The 17,620-nt window shown below is 48.1% G+C and overlaps 1 protein-coding gene across 1 annotated transcript in view; it reads right to left on the reverse strand.

Moving 5' to 3' along the window:
* PAX5 (paired box 5) overlaps positions 1-17,620 on the reverse strand; it is a 168,708-nt gene that overhangs the window by 72,315 nt on the left and 78,773 nt on the right. The window contains exon 7 of the mRNA XM_012769116.3: positions 3,380-3,509. Within this exon, the coding sequence (XP_012624570.1) occupies positions 3,380-3,509 (130 nt within the window). The remainder of the gene's footprint in view (positions 1-3,379; positions 3,510-17,620) is intronic.

The following is a 17,620-nucleotide window of genomic DNA, read 5'->3' on the forward strand; positions in this document are numbered from 1 at the left end:
TTTCGACAAATTCCAAAAGAAATTCTGTTGGCATTTTTGTTGGGATGGTTTTGAATTAATAGATTACTTAGGGGGAATTGACATCTTTATGATGCTCAGTCTTCCTATCCAAAAACAAACTATATCTCTCCATTTATTCTTATGTTCATTAGGGGAGTTTTAAAGCTAAGTTTATTCCTAGCTATTTTATATATATATATATAAAATACGTATATATATGTATTTTTTTGTTAATGGGCTCTTTTCTTCTATTATGTTTTCTAGCTAACTATTATTTACTTACAAAAAGGTTAATGATTATCTCGATAATTAGAATACTTCTAATATTTCAAAATTAAACACAATTCTGATTTTGCCTGAGATATTTATATTTTTTTCTCTGTAACATAAAAGTGCTGTCTCCATAACATAAAAGTGCAGGGTAAAGTAGCAAGTGCTGATATAGAGCTGCAGCAAATTATCCAGAAGATCTAGCTAAGGCCATCGATGAAGGTGGCTACACTGAACAACAGATTTTCAACATAGATGAAACAGCCTTACACTGGAGAAGATGCCATCTAGGACTTTCATAGCTAGAAAGCAAATGCCAATGCCTGGCTTCAACGTTTCAAAGGACAGGCTGACTCTCTTATTAGGGGTAATGTAGCTGGTGACTTTAAGTTGAAGCCAATGCTAATTTACTACTCCAAAAATCCTTGGGCTGGTAAGAATTATGCTAAATCCACTCTGCCTGTGCTCTGTAAATGGAACGACAAAGCCTGGATGACAGTACATTTGTTTACAGCATGGTTACTGAATATTTTAAGCCTACTTTTGAGACCTACTGCTCAGAAAAAAAAGATTCCTTTCAAAATATGACTGCTCATTGTACCTGGTCACCAAAGAGCTCTGATGAAGATGTACAAGAAGATTAATGTTGTTTTCATGCCTGCTAACATAACATCTGTTCAGTCACATCTTCAGGCTCCACTTCTAATTCTAGTTCTCTTGCTACTTCCATCAAGTTTGCAGTTACTTCCTCCACTGAAATCTTGAACCCCTCAAGGTCATCCATGAGGGTTGGAATCAACTTCTTCCAAACTCCTGTTAATGTGGATATTTTTACCTCCTCCCACGAATTATAAGTGTTCTTAGCAATATCTAGAATGGTGAATCCTTTCCAAAATGTTTTTAATTTACTTTGCCCAAATCCACCAGAGGAATCACTGTCTATGGCAGCTATAGCTTTACCTAGATAATGGACATAACTTTTATATGTGCTGGAAAACCAAAAAATGTGTGCGACTCGCGTTATTGCAATATCTGCTTTATTGAGGTGGCATGGAACCAAACCCACGGTATGTCTGTAATGTCTTCTTGTGATCTGCCTAAACCCAAACTTCCCATGAACCCCAACAGCAAACCCTCCCCTCTGCAGAACAGTCTCCTCTGGGATCTTATTTGATCCTCATGAGGACCCTGAGAGACCAGGACCATTTTACAGATGGAAAAACTGAAGCTCAGAGATGTGTTTAAAGTCAGACAGCAGGCAGTGACAGCACTGGATGAGCCCCAGGTGACCTGTGTGGCAGAGTGGTGACAGAGTGGCCCACAGCACAGGCCCCGGTATTCAACTGCAACTCCACTGCTCACCAGCTGTGATCTCAGGCAACCTACTTAAGTGCCCCAAGCCTCAGTTTCCTTATTATGATATGGACATGATAATAATGTCCCGTCTCCTGGGGTTCTTCTGAGGGTAAAACAAGTTCACTAAGCATAGTGCCTGGTACTCAGCACTCAATAAAGCGCCGCTTACTACTGTCATTAGCTAGTCCAGACTTCTTTCCACTCTACCAACCCCACCTCCCTAATTATTTGTGGTTCCTTAAAAAAATAAGAATCTAACTCTCCCTTTACGCCTTATGTTGGGCAAGCCACTGCCCCTCCCTGAGACTTGGTTTCTGCATCTGCAAAATGGGGGTGTCTTCAGACTCTGGTGACACCAAGTGAGAAGACCTCCTTGGACATCTGTGATGTTGATAAAGGCTCACTCTGACTGAGGCTCCCTGGCTCTCTGACCCACGGCCAGCTGACACTTCCCCCACGCAGGCTCATCTGCACTTCAGGCTCTTGCCCCATCTCAGATGGACAGGGGACCAAGTCACTGTTGCCACTTAACTGACCCTCACATGGTACCTGGATCTACAAATGGGCCCTGGCTGCTCCTGCCTGAGCCCCAGGGCTGACCTAAAAGCCCAGGTCTTCGTTCTGGCCCTCCCTGCCTTGGGCCTGAGTGACCCATACTTAAAGGGCTAACTCGAGTCTAACCCAGTTTCCCTAATGCAACCACAGCCACCTGTGTCCTGCCTACCCACCCATGGGGACATCCTGCTACCTCAGACTGGACCCAAGGCTCTGGCCCAAGTGCAGCCCACCAGTCCCACTGCCTACTTGCCCAGTCCCCAAGAGAGGTTCCCGCCTGCCCAGTTGGACAACCTCCCTGTGCTGGCAGCTGGGTCTGTCCATGCGGGAAGACTCCACGTCATCCCAGTGCTGCTGGGGCACGGGTCTGCCCGTCCTGCCCCCCTCGTCTCTGCAGCACCGAGGCCCAGGCTGAGCAGCCACCAGGAGAGGAATAATAGCCACGTGTAGTGGGTGCATACTGCGTGCTAGACCACAGTCTAAGCACCTCGTATGTATGAACCCTTTAATCCTCACAACAGCCCTGTGGGGTGGGTGCTAACACTAGTCTCACTTTACAGATAAGAAAGCCCCAACCCAGAATTCTTACATGACTCGCCCAAGATCACACAGCTAGGAAATGGCAAGTCCAAACCCCAAAGTGCGCCTCCAGGGCCCACACTCTTAATCTCCACACTGACAGCCAAGGAGGCTGCCGCTGGGCCTTCCAGAAGGGCAGCTGCTTTGCACCCACCCAGCACCTTCCAGCCTAGAAGGTGAATCAAGCCTTCTTGACTCAGCCTCTGCCTAGAAATGTGAAGTGCCAACAGCCATCTGCGAGGAATCCTTCCAGAAGCTGATGCCCACTCACGAAAGGGATAAATCCCAGGCCTCTGAACACTCAGCCCCACTCACAGAGGGCCCCGACAGGACCCTTCCTGCCCCCACCCTGCCCAGTCCATTTGGCATTTGTTCTACGAGGCTTTATCAGAACAACATACAGCCACGCCTAGTCACAGCCGCAAGCCTGGCCCAGCACCTGACCTGTTCCCGGACCCTATAACCTCCTTAATAGAAAAAGGGCCAGTCACACCCCAAGGCACCAAGAGGCTGTTCTTCCCACCATGCACGTACTCATTCTCTCTCTCTCTCTCTCTCTCTCTCTCTCTCTCTCTCTCCCTCTCCCCCCCATGCATCCCCCACACCTGGGCACCCTCACCTGTCACGATGGGGTAGGACTGCGGGCCAGGCACACTGCTCCCGATGTCAGCGGGTGTGGGACTGGTCAGGTTGGCCTTCATGTCATCCAGGCCTCCAGCCAGTGAGGCCATGGCTGAATACTCGGTGGTCTGAAAGAGGAAACAGAAGTTTCAGCACAAAGACCTTGAACCCCCCTAGTCAAATATCACCGCGACATTCTGAGCTCAGCCACCAAGGTGGGCTAATCCATGCCTGTACCAAAGCCCACAGGGGGTTCATGAACCCTCCAAGGTTGAAAGGGCAGATTCAGCTTTTAAACCATCCTCCTCAGTTCAGGGAGGGACAGCTCAGTAACCAAAAGCAAGGCAGACTTCAGAGTCTTCTTGCCAAGAAGATAAAAAGAAAGAAAGTTTTTGATTTCTGTGCTCTCAAATCACAGAAGTGGAATCACAGAAACAAGGGTTCAAAGGAACCTGGGAAACCATCCAGTCCAAACTCCCATTTCACAGACAAGCAAATTGAGGCCCAAGGGGAAGGGACTTTGCCCATGATTAACAGGGCTGAATCCCAGGCTAGGGGTGGATCACCATAACATCAACCCTAAGCCAATACATAAAACCAATGGTGCCAAAGCTTGGCACGTGCTTGGGAATTCTGGAAGCACACAAACACCTGAATGCTGAAAACCATGGGGTGCACACATCTGATTTACCAAGTCCACGCCAACCATGTGCGCTTGGCCCACAAGTCATGCTCCTTTCTTTAAGCCAGTTCACGAAATCAGAGCTTGGAACAAGCTATTTCCTTGTCATCCAAGCCATTGTGTCCAGAGAAGATAGCAAAGATGCCAAGCTGGATCTTCCCACTCAGTACAGACTAAATTATAAGCATGAGCAAAACACATCTCTTCCTCCAACCCAGCCCCCAGGCCTATTTTCACGTAAAGAAAATATTTGCGAACACTTAAAGAATTTGGTTGTGATGCAGAGATTTAGTGAGGGGAGTTTCCTCCAGGACACTGGCATCCAATAGAGGACACATGGCTGTCTGTCCAGGATTGTGTCCTTGTCAGGCAGGGACAGGGAAGCAAGCAGTTTTCTGTAAGGAGTTGCAGGCACCCTGGCTGATGAGGACTGAGCCACTGGGAGGGAAACCAAAGGAGCTACTGGGCAAGTGGCAAGCAGAAGGGATTCGACTGGTATTTTTCTCTACAAATCAGTTAGAAGTACTTTCTGGGCAGCTTAGGAGCCAACCAGGGTTTATGGCGGCAGTGAGTCCAGGAGGCACGGTGGGCCCAGGCTCTCCGAGATGATTCTCACTGAGGACAGCTTAGCCAGAGGCCCCTGGGGCACCTCCCTCATCTTCCATCAGAGGCTGATTCTGAGACGTGTGGGGAAGAACAGGCCCCAAGCGAGCCACGTACTTCTCAGGGAGAAGAACAAGGCTGGGGGACAGGCCGACCAGACATCAGGAATCACTATGAAGCCACAGTAATTAAGACAGTGTGGTATTGGCACAGGGATAGATAAATAGACCAATGAAACTGAATTGAGTCCAGAAACTGATCCGCACACATATGGAACTGTGATATATGAGAGTGGTGGTGTACAAATCAGCAGGAAAGGATGGACTCTTTAATAAACAGAGGGGGGTAACCGGTTATCCATTCAGAAACAGGGGGGAAAAAAGAAATTGGATCTTTACACCAGACACAAAAATCAATTCCAGGTGGATTAGAGACCTAAATGTGGAAGGCAAAGGCATCTCGTGTGGTCAGCTCTAGGTCCTGCCAAAAATCCTTGAGAACAAGTCTGCCCTTCCTGGAAGATAAACGGGTGCATTTTCTATCCTGGGATGCGCACACGGGGTTCCTGGTCACTATGAGGACAGTTTTGGGTTCCCATGATCCTGCCACCCTGCCTCAGTGCCTCCTCCTCCAGAAAGTCTTTCCTGACTACCACTCCCCAGGAAGCATGATTCCCATCTTCACTCTCCTAGCCCTGCCAGGTGGTGCCAGGACACCAACCACAGTCTACACAACTGCACCAAAAGCTCACACTTAGCACTGACTCTGTTCCAGGAGCTTTACCTGCACTGTCCCATTTAGTCTTCACAGTCACCCCTTGAAGTAGGCTCTGTGTCAGATGAATAAACAGAAACTTCTATTACAGAGGGGAAGTGACTTGCCTAAGGCCACACAGCTTCTAGTGCCCAAGCTGAGATTCAAACCTGGGTCTATCTGATTCCAACATCTTGGCAATTACCCTAATGATTTCCATATAGTGGGTCCTGCCCCATTAAAAGGTAGTGAAATCAATTTGCTAATCCCAATATTTTAAAAAACGAAATTGGAATGACATAGCACAAAAAATACCCAAGGGTCTCACACATAGAAAGGGTAAGTCCTGTTTTGAGTGCTTCACATCTAGTGGGTATGTGTGTACTAGGCGGAGATTAAGATGTATTTCTTGCTATAGGTCACAAGGAGCAAAGTTTGGAAAACACTGCCTTCATTCCATATAGCAGTGACCCCCCCACAGCTGTTGGGAAAAGGTCACTGTCTAGACTTCATCCCCCACAAAATGGGACTTGATCATGGCATCAGCCTCCTAATTTGCTAAGAATGAATTTGTAGTAGAATTCCACTCACCGGATGCAGCTCCTTCAGTGCATTGCTGCGTGCAAAGATGAGAGGTCAAAATGTCTCTGATAAGGGGCAGCTTCTAAAGTTTCTGGGTCCCCAGGAGTAGGTTCCAGCTCCTCCCTCCTCTCTATGTTCCAGAATGCCCTAGTGAAGGTCTGCACTTAGCGGGTATGTATTCATCCGACATTTGTTAAGCTGTGTTGAATGCAATACGGTGTGTGAAACCAGACACACACCTCAACTCTCATCCATAAACCCCAAGAGAAAAGACACATGGCCCAGAAATTCCATCCAAGAGGGACAAGAGCACAGAGCCATTGATTTACATGGGAAGTGGTCAGGAAGGGTTTCTTAGAGCAGGCCGTATTTAACCTGGGATTGAGCCGTCCCTGACCCCCAAGGCTGAGAGCAGCTGAAAGAAGGCTCTGAGGCAATAGGACAGGAGGGACCCAGAAACAGGACACATGCAATAGCTAGAGGGAGTAAAATATAAAGGGGAAAGATGGAAAGGTAGAGGTAGACATACTGGTATTTGACTGTGAAGGGCCTGCACAATGAACTCTGGGTGAAAAAAAAGACGAGTGCTCCTTCATAGGGCCAATAGGCATCCCAGCCAAGAGGCAGCCTCCCTTTGCCCCTCCTGGACCTACCCCATTCCTAGACTCCAGCCTCTCTTCTCTGACCGGGCTGGGCATTGGAGTCTGCAAGGCAAAGCCTCTATTTCCCCCAAGAAAGCAGAGCCGACCTGGGTTTAAGAGAATTGCAGAAAGGGTGGCCAGCAAGGATATCCTGCCTCTTAATGTATTTAATTGCCAGCTGGCAGAGCTTTTTTTGCTATTAGCTATTTGTTTTAGTCAATACATTCAGTATCAAACAAAGTTCGTCCAGTCACTTCAACAGTTGGGTTTGGATCATCTTCTCAAGATGTGAAATCGTCAACTTTTGTTATGTATGCAGTGGGAGGTGCAAAAGTCCAGTCACTCAACTGCTGTTGGCTCCCAAAAGGTAAAGCGAGCCTCCCTAAAGAGCAGGACCTGAGGGACAGTGGGACTCAGAAACGAGTCCCTTTACCATCTGTGTCTCCACCATCCCCACCTTGCAAGCCCTGCCTCTCCTCTTTGGTGGGATTCCCAGCTCTTACTCTGCTCCTACATAGCCAGGGGAGGCTGTCATGTAGTTTTGGTGTTTAACTGTTCCCTAAATCCTTACCACTGTCTGTCCCTTTGAGCTGCCTGTGATTTCTAAAAGCAACTGCATTCTCCCCAGTCTCCTGGACTCCCTGGAACATGGCTACCCTGGCTGCTCCTCAGCCATTCCATGCACTGTCCCACCTCTTCCTGGAAGGCCCATCTCACTCAGTCACTTAGAGAACTCCTATATTGTCCACAAGACCCAGCTCAAATGTCACCTCCTCAGTGAAGCCATTCAAGGGCCCCACTTTCCCTCAAAGGAATATTCTCTCCCTTGCCTATGCTTCCATACTTGGTGGCATTTCGGCTGTTTGTCTATCTCCATCCAGGTTGCCTTGAGAGCATGGAAAATAAAACATCCCTAGTGACCCCTAAGTGCTTGTTAAATGAATGAATGAATGAATGTATGTCATCAGCCACAACACTCAAAACTTAACTGGGAAGTGTCTGAACAAGAGCTCCACGTGATATTCTAACAACCCACATCCCCTCCCCTCTGCCCCTCATCAAGTCAGGTGACCAGAAAGCAACATCCCTGTCCGACATGCTAAATCCCCTAGGGTAGCACCTTCACTGGTCTTTGATGGAATATCAGACGTTCCACATTTGTAAGAGGCAATAAAAGAAAACAGCCACATAAAGAATATTTTTTTAAACCTCTGGAGACACTGTTCATTAGAATATTCAAATTCCTTCCCATTCAATACCAGGGAAAAGTTATTTTCCCCAGATGAATCGTTAATCTGCCTCTGCCTGAACAACAGGAACACTAGAAACCACTGCCTATCTCTTTTTGCTTTGACTGCCAGGAAACTCAGTCAAATTCAGTGCTCGATCACCACAACCACATCATTACTATCTCCTGGCGCAGCGATCTTTCCCTTTTCTCTGCATTAACTTCTGAACTTTTTTGCAGACTTAACTAAGATACATGTAATTGTTTATTTTGCAGGCCACCTCAAGTCCCTTGTGAAAGAGGGGGCTGACAGAGATTGGCTGATAGAAAAAGAAAGAGAGGAAGAAAGGAAGATCACGGAGAGAGAACGAGAGAGAGAGAGAGAGAGAGAGAGAGAGAGAGAGAGAGAGAGAGAGAGAGAGAAGAGAAAGCATTATTGATGCCTCTTTTCCTGGTAACAATGGCCATCTTCTTCCATTTCTCACAGTTATTTGGGAAGCCAGGGGCGGAATAGTGGGGTGCAGGGGTACGCACACAGTCGCGAGTGTGCTGGTGCACCCATGTGCTTGGCTACCTTGTGCCCACCCCACCCCACCCCCAGCCACTGACAGCCACAGGCAACAGCTGTGTTCCACATTTCTTACTTCTCTGAGCTCTTTCTTAGGATGCCATTTCAGCCTTCTGTTCCCTCCTCATCAGGGCCCCCTGGTGCTGTCCATGACCATGACCCAGGAAGAGAAATGAACTGAGGTCAGCGATTCACAGACTGCCCACTCCAGTGCAACCAACTGGGATAAAGCTTCCTCTGCCTGCTGCCGAAGACTCCTATGAGGCCTCAAGGTCAAGATCACCAGGCCCAGGTGTGTGTTCTCTCCTCACAGACAGCATGCTGCAGGTGACGGAAAGCCCTGCTCTCTCAAATGTCAGCACAAGAAGGATGCTCAGGGTCATCTTTCCCTAGGAACACTAGGGAACATCTTTCCCAACGTGGAGAAACTGAGGTACAGGGAGGGGAATGACTTTCTTAGTTAATTTTGATCTGCATCATTTAAAGCCCTTGACCCAGTGGTGGAAGAAACACTGAACTAGGAGTGATAACACAGGGTTCTTGTCCAAGCTCTGCCTCTTTCTCACCAGTGTGGCCTTAGGAAAGCCAGGCCAGCTCTCTGAGCCTTGTTTTCCTCATGAGTAAATCCCTTGCTGCCTACTTGCCTGGGCGATCGTGAGCATCTAAGGAACAGGGAGGGAAATAGCACTTTGGAAACTAAGCGCCATGAGAGGTTAAGGAATCCTGGCAAAAGACTCAAGGAGGCATGTGCCCCAGGAGAGTGTGCGCTGAGCGTCATTTGGGTCCCTAGGAAATTACCTGGAAAAGGACTGCCTGGGGCTGCACCAAGTATTGTCTCATCAGCACGGGGCACCACTGCCATAGCATGGAGGAGAAAAGAAACACAGACACGTGAGAAGGAGGGCAGCAAGAAGAAGGGCAGTGCTTGGGGACGAGGCTGCAGGGCTGGCCACCTCAGGCCAGGAGGCTTCCCCATCACCTGCTGGGCCCCTCCAGGCTGGCCACCAGGCCTGTAGGTGGCCCTTGGGAGCCAGGCCAGAGCCAGGCCAACCACTCCCATCCTGACCAGACACCTGCCCACCTCCACACCTACCCAGAGAAGGGCAGAAGCTGGAGCAGCAGAGGTGTGTCCCCAGGGCCTGGCCCAGTGCACTGAGACTAAGGAGGCAAAGGGGTCGGCAAGGCACTCCCTTCACTGGCCTCTGCCTCCCCATTTCCCTGAGCACTTTCACTCGATGATCCCTATGTCCCCTTCCACTGCTGACACTCCTTGCCTCCAGCACTGGCCATGTGACAAGTCTGGAGTCCCTCTTCAGCAAGTGAATTGCAAGGCAAGAAAAGAGAGATGGTGAACCTATAGGTTAAAGGAGACTCAGAGACACATCAGATCAGACAGATCACAATGTGGACCCTGATTCAAACAAACTGTAAAAATATAACCATAAAAAAAAATCATGACATGTAATGATACAATTAGAAATATGAGAGCCAATTGGGCATCTGATGACATTAAGGGATTTGCTCACTTTTTAGGTATGATAATGGTATTGTGGTTATACATTTTTAAAGGTCTTGTCTTTTAAAGATTCACTCTAAAATATTTACAGATCAAATGATATAATGTCTAGAGTTTTCTTCAAAATAAAGTGTGGTTCACAAAATGAGGTTGTCTATGCAATGGAATACTATTCAACAATGAAAAGGAGTGCAGTACTGGTACACACTACCACGTGGATGAACCTCAAAAGCATTATATGCTAAGTGGAAAAATCCAGATGTAAAAGACATTCCATATAAATGGAATGGCAAATCTACAGACACAGAAAGCCAAGCAGAGGTTGGCTGGAGCTGGGCTGGGAGAAGGGATGAACTATAAACTGGCAAGAGGCGTCTTCTCTGCAGTGATGAAATTGTTCTAAGACCAGACTGTAGTGATGGTTGCACAACTCCTTAAATTTACAAAAACTCATTGACTCACACACTTACAATGAGTGAATTTTAAGGCATAAAAATTAGACTTCAATAAAGCTGTTAAAAAATAAAGTGGAGCGTGGGAGGAGGAGGGGCGCCGCTGAAACCGACTAGCGGGGAGTTGGTAATTGGTGAATCTTCGGGAGGAGTACTTAGAGGTTCATGAGACTATTCCGTCTACCTTGAAAGTCTCCATAATTAAAATAAACTCAAACAGCACGTATTTGACTTGTGGCACCGCTTGCCACCACTCATCAGCTGTCCAACAAATATTTGTGGAATAATGAGAGAATCGAAGAGGCGAGGACAGCCGGGAGTTTGCTCCCTTGCCTCCTCTTCCTTATGCCCCTGCCCTGTTCCTTGAAGGCCATTATCCCTGCATTTTGGGGACTCCAGAGTTCCAAACACAGGAAGCCTAAGACTTCCTGTCTGTCTAGCACTTCCAGTTTGCAAAGTCCTCGCAGGTCCATTATGTCCTTGGGAATCCTGAGATGTGGTGGAAATGGAAGCGGAGCTCAGAGAGGGCAGCCCCGGGGTGCCAACGCCAAGCTCAGTGCCAGCGCCCTGCCCCGCGGACAGAGCTGGGATTGGAAAAGACTTCGCTACCAGTCCTGAGCGTGAAGCTCAGACACTCACGATGGGATGTCTTTTCCCCTGGAGGGCCCCGGCCACAGACCCAACTCTACCCTTCTAGCCAGGGAGAGAGCCCCAAATCTGCAAGTGAGGAGGAGGAATGTTCCACATTTTTTAAACCTGGGTACACAAAAACTGCACCCAGCAAAGCCTATGTTAAGGAGTAGGTCTGTCTTTATTATAAGGGATTACACTGGCAGGCGGCCTGGAGACCTGGCTCTGCCCTGGACTCCCTGCGACCCGGGGCAGACCCCTCCCCTGGCCAGGCCTCGGGGACTCCATCTGCCATAAGGGAGGCTCTGAAGCCTCACCAAAGTCTGTGCTCTGTAAAGGTGGGGTCCTCGCCCTATGGAATGGGGTGCTCCTCGGCATGGCCCTGGGCTGGGCTTAGGCTTCTAAACCAACTTTACACGTTGGTGAAGATGTTGCCCATTCTACCCCAGAACCCCTAACCCTGAGGCCTGGCAGCCATGGGGGGAGGCTGGGCCTGGGGCCCAGAGCCAGGAGGACAGAGTTCAAGTCTGACAGGCCAAGTTTGTGCTGAAACTAGGCCAGGCCCCTCATGCTCTGGGGGAGTCTCTTCTCCTTTATAACGTGGGGAGATACAACCAACTTCACAAGGTTGTGAGAAGGCACAAAACAGGTGATAAGAATGTCAAGTCCTTGAGGGCAGGCCTTTTTCTTTTCAGTTTTTGAGTTGCCAGGGCCAAATATGTAAATAAATATTTTGAAAATATCTACTGGAAAAAAATATCCTCGTGGTGATGGAAATATTCTGTATGTTGGACTCAAGGTCTATCAATGTCAATATATTGTACTATGGTTTTACAAGATGTTATCTTTGGGAAATCTGAGTAAAAAGGTATGTGAGATTTCTGAATTATTTCTTGCAACTGCATGTGAATCTACAATTATCTCAAAATAAAAAGTTTAATTGAATGATGCTTGCAAAAGTACTCCGTGATCTACAAAGTGCTACTGTTAGTATTAACTAGGGAGAAGAACAGCTAAAGATGCTGAAAGGCCTCCCTCTTCCAGGAAGTCCTCCCTGGTTTCCCCTTCTTGTGTTCCTGAAACACCCGAATGTGCATCTCTCTATCACAGCACTTATCATTCTGCGTTGCACACTTAACTGTTTAGGGCCCTAGTCCCCCAACTAGAGTGCGAGTTTCATATGGATGAGACTGTGCCTCCCTCATCTTTGTGGCAGCAGCTCCTGGCCCAGTGCCCAGCTCTGAACAGATGTGACATAAATGTCTGTGGAACCAAATGAACTGGGACAGGTACCATGGCCTGGCTCTTCCAACGGTGCCAGAGGTACTTCCCAGGGTCACTGAGAGGGTAAGTGATGTCAAGGTGCTTTTATTCATCAGAAAGCACCACAGGCATGGACGGAACATACTCCATTCATTTTGTTCTCCAGAGCTGTTGTCATGCCTGGTGGTTTGCAAAATGGTTTGCAGCGGAATCGAGGGGCTTCCAAGAAGAGATTTGCAAAGTTTCAGTGATTCACCCCCCCTTTCTGTTTGCAGCCTGCCAGGTGGCCCTCCAGCACCCTCAGACAGGCTCCCAGGTGGTGTGCACCAGCAGGGGAAGCCCAGGGGAGGAAACCAAAGTCAGATATTGTGGCTTCTGTCGGGAGAAACTTTTCCAGCAATGACTAAGCAGGAGGCCCTTTTCTCTCCCTGGCTTCTTACAGAATTTTAGTGAGTCTGAAATTTCGGGGCCCAAAAGGAGCTCAGGGGTTATCTCCAGGGAGAGGGAACTCACTACTTCCGGAGGCAGTCACTCCACAGCCACACAGCTCTGATGTGAGAAAGTGCTAAACGTGCCCCTTGAGGCCTCCCTACCTTGGTCCTGGGTGTGCTTTCTGGGACTCCACTTCCAACAAATGTCCTACGGGTGCCAGTGCCCTCCCTGCCTGGATCCAGAGCAGGGCCCCAGGCCCTCCACTCCTCATCCGGACATGGGTCTGACTACGGCCTAGGACACTTTCTTCTGTTTTCCTGGTAGCTTTGTCACCTGACTGATCCATGCTGTTCTCATAGTCAATGCAGGGCTCCCTCTAAGTTCATTAGAAATGGAAAGTGATTATGTATATGATTTTAAAAAGTAAGTATTCATTTTCTCCTTCCCCTAACCAATGTGCTATTTGCAAGCTCACAAATCTTCCCAAATACAAGGACAGAAAGGCTATCCTGACAAGGATATCCTCGTTCCCCTGGCAAGGCTTGGAGCACAAATCTCCATTTCTGGAGAATAAGAATTTGGACTTGGTAGCCAAGGATCCAATATTCAAGGCCTCCTGAACGATAAGATCCCAGGGGTCTAAATCCTGGGCAGGGGTTGCAGTGGGACTCCGTGTCTGGGGAGCCCCTGGCCCTGCTCCAGCTCTGCCTGGCTGTGTCATGAGCAGCTCCAGAGTGTGATGTGGGGAAGGGGGAGCGAGAGTTCCAGAGACAAAGCTCCATCTCCGGGCGGCCGAATTCCACGGGTTCCTCAGGTGATCCACGGTGGCCTGGCTGTCCCTTCCTGCTACAGGGCTAGCCATGGGCAGGGAGGCCTTACCCCCAAGAAATGCAGGACTCAATTACCACAGGGTCCTAATGTGGTGTGCAAAGAGAGGACCCCCATCCTCAAGTACTCACACAGAAGGGTACCCCAAAATGCCCATAGCTCCTTCCAAGTGACTTCCCAGCTGTGGGGAAGACAGAAAGGTTACCCTGGGGCAATAAAGAAATGAAAATATGGCCAAGTGCAGCAGCTCACACCTGTCATCCTAGCACTCTGGGAGGCCGAGGTAGGAGGATTGCTTAAGGTCAGAAGTTCAAGACCAGCCTGAGCAAGAGCAAGATCCCCATCTCTACTAAAAACAGAAAAAATTGGCGAGGCCTTTAGTCCCAGCTGCTTGGAGGCTGAGAATTGCTTGAGCCCAGGAGTTTGAGGTTGCGGTGAGCTAGGCTGACGCCACGGCACCCCAGCCTGGGTGACAGAGGGAGATTCCGTCTCAAAAAAAAATTTTTTTTAAGTCACTTCTATCAACAAAAAATGAAAAGAGAAGACTTCCTTCTGTACTGCCAGATCGGCAGGGTGGGGACAGAGTGGGGGCAGGGAGGCCTGGATGCCCCCCCAACCTCTGGCCGTGAGGTGATACACGCACACACATGCACACGGGGACACACACGCGCCTAAGGCCAAAGGCCACCTCTCTGCCAGAAAGAACTTCCTAACAGGTGATGCTCTGCAAAGGCATACACAGGCAGCCTTGGGAGGGAGTGCCCTCTTGGTCACCAAGGATTCCTAGGGTCAAACAGAAACTGTGCAAGAGAACCACCAGGGAAAGAAAGCAGGGAAGGCCAGGCCTCCCACAGCAAATCTGGATTTGCAATTCAGACAACTCTGCTGGCTCTCACCTAGAACCTCACTTACCTTTAACAAGAGTCAGAAAAGCTTGCATTTACTGGGTGCCTACGATATCCCGGGTACTGTGCTAGATAATACTAAAATGCATTAATTCATTTAATTCTTTTAACAACCCTATAAGGTATTACTAACCCTCCTTTAGAGATGATGAAAATGAGACACAAGTTGCCAAAATAACATGCCCAAAATCATCCCCCAGGGGATCTTAAGCACCACTATAAACCACTTCTCTGCCGCTATTATTAACCCCATCATGTTACAGAAGAGAGCACTGGGGCTTAGAGAACTTGAGTGAGTTGCAGAGCAGGGGGTTAAACCCCGGTTCTGTCTAATTCCAAAGCCTGTGTTCCTTACCATGATTCTAAACTGCCTCACAAAGTGCTAGAGCCAGAGGGGACACCAAACACTAAGGCCAGGTGCACCTGCCTATGTTTTGTGACCTCTTCAGACAACCCACCTGACCCTAAGCCTCTGACCTGGCCATGCTCTCCACCCTGACTGCCCTCTCCCCTCCACTCCCTCCCGTCCTTGCCTGTCTGCCCCTCCCCATCCTGGCTGAAGAATGACCTCCTATAGCTAAGGTTTCCTGATTGGTTCAGCCTGGGTGTCATTAACTTTATCCTTTATTCTCCCCATATAGACAGAAGGCTCCTCTGAGAACAACTGAGGGGATGGTGATGCTCAAATTTAATGTCAACATTAGCAGTTCATCTTAACATTACTGGGAAAAAAACAGAAATAAATGGTAACATGTGGCACTGTTAGGACCATCAAAGAAAAATCAGGCATCTGACTGTTTGCTTGGTTCAAGCCCTTTCTGTTCTTTATGGAAGGTGACATTCTGACTTTTAGGAGGGAGACACTAGGCTAAGGTTTTAGGTACGATGTGTAAACCCAAATTTTAGCTAATGATAACAATAGAGAAAAAACTAGTGTAGTGACAATGGTGTTTTTGTTTATAAGCCTTTTTATCAAAGTTAACTTTACTTAAGAGCCTCTGCTTTTAATTATACAAATATATTAGCATTTTGCAGTTACGTGTTAATTCCATGAATCTTGCATTTCATACCTGGAAACAAAGCATAATAATTATTTTTTGTGCTAATACCTACAATTTACCTAGACAAACAAGCCATTTGCCTTAAGATGGGACAAGTAAACAAACAGCTCTCCTGAAAGCTGGGTTTTAGTTTGATTTTTAACAATTCCGTTTTCTCCCTCATACACACATAGACATTAATTTAGCCTCCGGATTTTATTTCCTTCACCTCTCTCCCACAAATCAAATCTCAAATAACATAAAACTGCTGGCTAGAAATGGGCTTCACACAAACAAAAGCATTCAAGCCAAAAGCAACGGAGATGTTCACATCTCCCCATCCAACCATCTCTACCTCCTCTGCCTGGTCCAACAAAACAGCCTCTCTCTGCCCAACTGCCCTGGAAAACCCTGGAATATTTCATTTTCATTTCCAGGAGGGTTAGCGGTTTGATCCTCAAATAAAAGAAAAGTTCAGTAATCACAGTAGGCTGGGAAAACCCAGGCAGGAGCCTCCTTGCCACCCTCTGTCAAGCTCACAAAGAGAAAAATCGTACCATCCGACATGGTTGGGAGAGTTTAATCCAAAGCAGTGCTAATTAATATCCCCGGCTTTCCAGAAGCCAATGCCACATACAGCTGCGAGGGCAACAAGGCTGTTCTCCCTTCAATTTTATGGGAAGAACATTTTCATTACAAAGCCTCCTCCCAGATCCTCCTCTCTCAGCCAGATTAGCCTCAGGAAGGAAGCGGATGATCCATATATCAGAACTCCTTCTCTCCCCATTAATTTTATTATTTATACCCCATTTTAAAAGTTTATTGGTGAAACTCCCTATATACCCGGCCAGGGCCCTCTGACAAGCAGGTTATCTTCCCAAATCCCCTTCTCAGAGGGAGTTTATGCATGTCACCAGAATGTGTCAACTTTTCGAAATTTGCCTTGGAGAAAAAGCAGACTCCAGTGGCAGTTTCCCCCACCTTTTTTTTTTAATTAATAAATGTGGAAGGTTCTAAACTCACCCTTTTGTGAGATACATGAGAACTTGACTGCTCAGTGTGAACTATGGGTGATCCTCAGAGACCCTTAAAACCCTGGGGGATGGCCCTATGTGTCCGCCCTCCCCCAGTCAAGCACCCTCAGCTATTTGGGCAGTTTGACCCATTTTTAACCCAAACCGCCAGACCCCGGGCAGGCCTGGTGAAGCCACGTGTCTTACCATTTTGTTTTAAAACCCCACGTGCTCAAGGCTGTCTCTTTCCAGCCTCCTAAAGGGACCCCAAATCCAATCTAAATGTCTCGAATTTACCTGTTTGTCTTTTATACATATAAATAGCTGCATTTCCATTCTCTCTTTGTTTCTCATTTTCATTTGGTTCTAATATCTGCATGTAAATGTCGGAAAATAGCATCTGTAATTGGAGATTATGAAGTATGGCCAGCTCCTGACAGGCTGCTAAGGAAGATGGATTATCCTCATTTTTCTGTAAATTTTGTCAATTTTGGAATTCATAAGCTATCAACACTGATCAAAATGGGACTTCACAGCTGTGTCAAAAAAAAAAAAAAAGAGAGAGAGAGAGAGAGAGAGCAAGAGAGTGCTGGCGGGCGTGCGGGTGCGCAGTAGCCAGCGACAGGCCGCCTGTCGTCGTCGTCGTGTGGGGCAGCAGATTGGATGCCCGGTGTCGCGGCGGCCACCCTCGTCCCTGTCCCCCTCCCCTCCACCCTGGCACCTCCCTCAGCACCGGGCCTCGCTGGAACTCGGGCTGGGGCTGCCTCGTCCCCTGGCTAAATCAAATAGCTAAATCACGAGACTGGAAGGCCGCAAATCCTCCAAGGCACCCACTCAAACCCGGGCTTAATTTATCGCCCGGCGCCGCCTTTCCTTATTTCTCCCGAGCCGCAGCTCCCGGCTCGGCCTCGGAGATGTTCTACTCCTTCCAGACCCTCGCGGCCCACTTGAGGCAATTGTGTTGGTCTCTCTCTCGCAATTTTCCCATTACTGGGAGTAAGTACTGTTGGGACTCTGTAATGGCCCGACTGCAGCCCATATCAATAACAGATGAGGTTTAATCGTCCAACACAAAAATTATTTAGGCGCAGTAAGGACATTCA

Source organism: Microcebus murinus, chromosome 12 (genome assembly GCF_040939455.1).
Source record: "Microcebus murinus isolate Inina chromosome 12, M.murinus_Inina_mat1.0, whole genome shotgun sequence".
NCBI classification, from domain to species: Eukaryota; Metazoa; Chordata; class Mammalia; order Primates; family Cheirogaleidae; genus Microcebus; species Microcebus murinus.